Genomic DNA, 5263 nt, shown 5'->3' on the forward strand with positions numbered 1-5263 from the left:
TTGTACCCAAGCATATTCGCTAACTAATTCATGATCCTCCTTTGTTGGGAAATAGGGAAGATTATAATATCGTTGCCATCTTTTAAATTTGTGTTTTTGTAGGAGTGTGAGTTTTTTTCCCCATCGCTTAATAGGGGTTTTTCTCACACAATGATTTGTTACATTTTTAGGATTTATACTCTTTCTTTGTGTATAGCCTACCATAAAGTGAAGGAGTTTTTTCATTTTCTTTTTTAGGCTCAACTTCTATATGGTCTTGAAAATGATGATATCAACTTCTTGTAACATCTCCTTTAATTTTAATTTTTTAAAGATTAGGTGTTCTAGATCTTTGTTACTCAAATCTATGAAAAAAAAACCTATGGCTATTAAGAAAGTAAGCTTTTTTACCTTAAACAATAGTTTTACTTTTTAGTAAATAATATTTAACGAAAAAAATGGTATTTACTATACTTCCAAGGTGTTTACCATCCTCGATTGATCAAAACATACTCAAATGCGAATGTACCTATGGTAAGTATCCTTCAAACTATGCTTGAGTCTAGAAGATTTTTAAAATATGTTTGAAATATAGATGTTGTTATCCTCTTTTGACATTGACTTACATTTTGCATCACTATTTCTTCTTTGTTGCTCTAATATTTTGAGTCTATGTGGGGCATTCAAGATTTTTAAAATATGAATGGAATATCTATGTAGTTATCCACTTTCAACAGTGACACACATCTTTCCCATCATTATTTGTTCTTTGTACCTCCAATATTTTCATACAAGGCTTTGTTGTAAGGCCCATGTCATGAGCTTTTTAATAATAGTTGACTTTCTCAATTTGCATATCATTTGTTGAAGTTATTAGCAGTTTCCTCAATTTGTTTTAGACGACGTGCAATTTTTTTATACATGTTGGCTTTTTTGAAAAGTCCTTTCTTTTTTAATTGTTGTGATGCATAAATCCTCCATATTGACATTTATCTTTGAGTATCCTAGCATCCAACATATTGAGAACAATTCTCCATTCAAAACAAAACATTGATTTCATATTATGTACATGGGATTGGTTTGTCCATCAATTCATCCTATATCGAAGTTCCGGTGGATGATAATCACATGAAATGCTCTAGAAAGTTGAACATATTCTATATTTGATGACATTGCTAAGAATAAACTATCTTCCTTTCGTAGATACCCCTATTTCCCTTAACATCGTTGTTGTTTCAACGCCATCACTACTCGAGGGTCCTATAGCCAACACCTTATAAATGTTTTAAAACATGTGAAGATCTCTCTTTGAGAGATATTTGTATGAGAAGAATTTCATGATATTGGTGCTATGTGAATGCCGAATGTAAAAGCTCCAAAAATATAATTACTTGAAGGTGCTTTCATTATGTATCGATCTAGCGTGCCTAGTAGACAATCCTTATCCAAATATTGTTGAACTACGAGCATATTTTCTTTACTCTGGGGAATTACATTGATTAAGTGGATAAGTTCTATTTGATTGATGAGGAATCAAATCCGATTTAAACTAAAAATTACATGTTAGTATTAAGAATAGAGAAGAATATGATACATGATTTCCATTGAAAACAACATAATTATTTACATCTTACGAACTGCGAGCCGGTTCTCGTGGGCTGCGAGCCATGGAGAAGTCAGGAGAAACTGAAGCTGAGAAATCATTGCCAAGACGTGCAGGCAACGACTTTGGATGTAAAAGCGTGACAAGACGTGCTAACTAATGGCAATTACTAGCCACACGCATTGGATTGTGGGTCAAACGTCTCAATTATTGGATACGCTTCCAGAACATTATTTCCGAAGCTCCACGTGAATAATCCGCAACATCTTTGAGTATTTAAAACAGAGATTTTCTGCCTAAACAACTCATCAAGGCGCCTTTCAAGATCTTGGAAAAAAATAGTGTGACACAATGAGGCTGCTAAACTTAACTGTTGTTGCAGTGTTAGAGGTGCTCTTGTGTGTGGTGGGGGTTGTGCTGGTATTAGCCAAGCCACCACAAAGCCCAGTCCAATGCTCTAACGGAACGCACAACTGCACCATAAAAAATGCATACGGCGCATGGGCCGACCGGCAGGAATGCGTGGCCTCTTCCGCGGTCTTTCCGACCACGGAAGCTGCCCTGGTGGCCGCGGTGGCCCGAGCCGTCCGCCTCGGCAAGAAGGTCAAAGTCATATCCCCGTGGGCGCATAGCATGCCGAAGCTAGCATGCCCCGATGGTCGTGACGGCATCATCATCAGCACAAGCCGCTACAACCGTCGGATCATGGTCGACAAGTCGAGAAAGACGGTTGAAGTCGAGGCTGGTGTCTACCTCCGCCAGCTCGTCGACGCAGTAGCTGAGCAAGGCCTTGCCCTCCCTTACATGCCGTACTGGGGTGCGGTTAGCATCGCGGGGCTTATTAGCACGGGTGCTCATGGTAGCTCGCTCTTTCAGAAGGGCGGGGCCGTACATGAGTATGTCGTCAGCTTGCGCCTCGTCATACCCGCCACCAAAGCTCAGGGCTATGCGCGCGTCGTGGTGCTCGATGCATCAAAACCCAAGGAGTTTAATGCTGCGAAAGTCGGCCTCGGAGTCCTAGGGGCTATATCCACTGTGAGCTACAGTTCTCTCTCTCTCTCTCTCTCTCTTTGTGTCTCCTGTCTATGCTATCCGAGAAGAATTAACGTTTGATTATGGCATTGAATCCACTGATTCTGGCCAAAACCTTCAATTGCAAATGCTGAAATAATCCAGGCGTATTTTAATCTATCTGCGATTTATTATCTTCCTGTGATAAAACACCAAGCGATGAGGACGATTAACATCGTAAGTTATACAATCATTCTAATGGCCTTTGTTCCCTTTGGTCCATATCATTGTAACAGGTTACTTTGCAATTGGAGCCAATGTTCAAACATTCTATTACGAACGAGGAAGCATCCGATGATGACATTGAAGAGAGAGTTAAAGAATTTGGATTAGCATATGAATTTGGTGACCTATCATGGCTTCTTTCACAAAAGACTGTTGTTTACAAGAAGGACTTTAGGGTTCCCATCAAAACGGAAGGGGATGGAGTGAAGGATAATCCTGCCTTTGTGCCAACATATCCCACAGAAGCGGAGACTTATCGTGCACTAGGTAATGCTTAAAGGTCTAGATGGGTTAAACAATTTCTTTTAATGACAATATATTGTCAGACTGAGCTTAGATTATACATTAAAGTTTACATTGAATACGTTAAACCGATTATAACAAGGACATTCTGCAATCATAATTTTCACAAACATAGAGTAGATTCGATGCTGTCAAGATCCTTACCACTGTAGGTTTGGCATAGTACCACTTTCATAGTAAATTTCCTCTATAGTACGACTTTGCATATATGACACCCGTTTTGAGATGCTGCTGAGACATGATTAACCTAATAATAATGCAGAGACTTCCTTAAACACCAAGGGAAGCGGCAAAAAACTTTGTAGCATCGTAAAGAAACAGGCGTCATTGTCATCGGAGACAGGCTACGGATTCAAGAACAAAGATGATTTGTTCACGGGGTATCCAGTCATCGGCTTCCACAACCGCGTAACAACTTCCTGCGAGTGCCTCCAGACACCCGACGATGATGAGCGGGTGTGCGCATGGGACAACCGCATCAACGGCCGCTTCATCCATGACACATCTGCCGCGATCGACATCCACAAGTTCCCCGACTTCATCCGTGATGTCAAATCCCTACGTGACCTCCATCCTTCCTTCCTCTGCAATGCGGACGTCTATGGTGGCATCCTTATGCGTTACATCAAGAACTCTTCGGCATTTCTGGGCGGACAACATGATGCCATTAGCTTCGACATTCTTTATTACCGCTCCCGTGACCCTTTACACCCACGCCTTCACGAAGACATTTGGGAGGAAGTCGAACAGATGGTATTCTTCAAATATGGTGGCCGCCCTCACTGGGGCAAGAACCGGCCGGTCGCCTTCATCGGCGTCGCTAGCAAGTATCCCAACATTCGTCGTTTCATTGCCATCAAGAATCGCTTCGATCCACGTGGTCTCTTCTCGAGTGCATGGTCCGATGCGATGCTTGGCCTTGTGCCCCTCCCACTCTCCCAATCCGATGGTTGTGCTCTTGATGGTCTCTGCATTTGCTCCAAAGACTCCCATTGCGCACCCCAACATGGTTATTATTGTCGACCTGGTCGAATCTATCGAGATGCTCGAGTTTGCCGAAAAGTCAATCATGGTGATGATGGACAAAGTTGAGATCAGCCATAGTGATGAAATGACAAATTAAAAAATTTGGTTATGCTTTTGTTGAATGCTTATTACAACATTTAAAAAAAACATTGCATTGTAATAAAGAAATTATTCATATGGTTGAATGTTCATTAAAATAACATTCTATATTAACAATGAAATGAAATAATATTAACAAAGAAATTATTCATATGGTTGAATGCTTGAATGTTGATTATAGTTTACAAGAAAATAATATTGTATATTAACAAAGAAATAATTGACATGTATTACAAGTAGTAAACACATGTGGATAATAATAATAATAATAAGAGAAAGCTGACTATGGTTGAAATAATTAAGGCGTTGCTCATAATAATACTTTTTTTGTTCTGAGATTCTCTCTCTCTCTCTCTCTTTTGTTTTTTTTCATAAATAATGGCTTTCATTACGAAAGAAAAAAACACCACCATGACTAACGTACTACAAAGTATAGAACCCTTCTATCTAGGGATCTAAATAATACTACGACACCAAACTCAATGCCACCCTACACACCAATTCAAATGGCGAGTATGATTATATGTGACCTTGCAGAGTTCTCTCTCTTCCTGGTTGAGATTTCGTGACTTCTCTAGCACTGTCAATTGCCACAAAAGAAGTCCTTTTAACTTTAGAACATATTTTCTCACCCCAACTTGCAAATAAAAAATGAAGACGTTCCGCATATTCCAATTGAACCATAGCCCCCAATACCTCAACAACTCAAAAATAATTTGAAAATCAGGCATCGGTTCATTGTTCTCCATATGTGCAAAAACCGAACTGAAGGAAGATAGACTTACTCCTGTTAGAGACATCCACACTAAACTGATACACCTCCAAACCATCCTTGCCATCAGGCATGAAATAAATCGATGCCTATTATGTTCCAATTCCATCGAACAAAAGAAACACAATCCTTTAGTAATGTTTCTTGTTTTTAATGCATCCCCTAATGGTAAACCTCCAACCATA

General features: G+C 39.7%; 1 protein-coding gene across 1 annotated transcript; it reads left to right on the top strand.

Moving 5' to 3' along the window:
* Positions 1-1883: 1883 nt before the first annotated feature.
* On the top strand, positions 1884-4352 carry LOC147865221 (putative L-gulonolactone oxidase 6). The gene is made up of 3 exons (XM_087317997.1): positions 1884-2617; positions 2890-3145; positions 3444-4352. The coding sequence occupies exons 1-3, from the start codon at positions 1934-1936 to the stop codon at positions 4271-4273; spliced, it is 1770 nt and encodes a 589-aa protein (XP_087174123.1). The 5' UTR covers positions 1884-1933; the 3' UTR covers positions 4274-4352.
* Positions 4353-5263: the final 911 nt, after the last annotated feature.

Source organism: Azolla caroliniana, unplaced genomic scaffold (genome assembly GCF_043228905.1).
Source record: "Azolla caroliniana isolate FFs.n. ecotype wild unplaced genomic scaffold, voAzoCaro1.0.p SCAF_4, whole genome shotgun sequence".
Taxonomy (NCBI): Eukaryota; Viridiplantae; Streptophyta; class Polypodiopsida; order Salviniales; family Salviniaceae; genus Azolla; species Azolla caroliniana.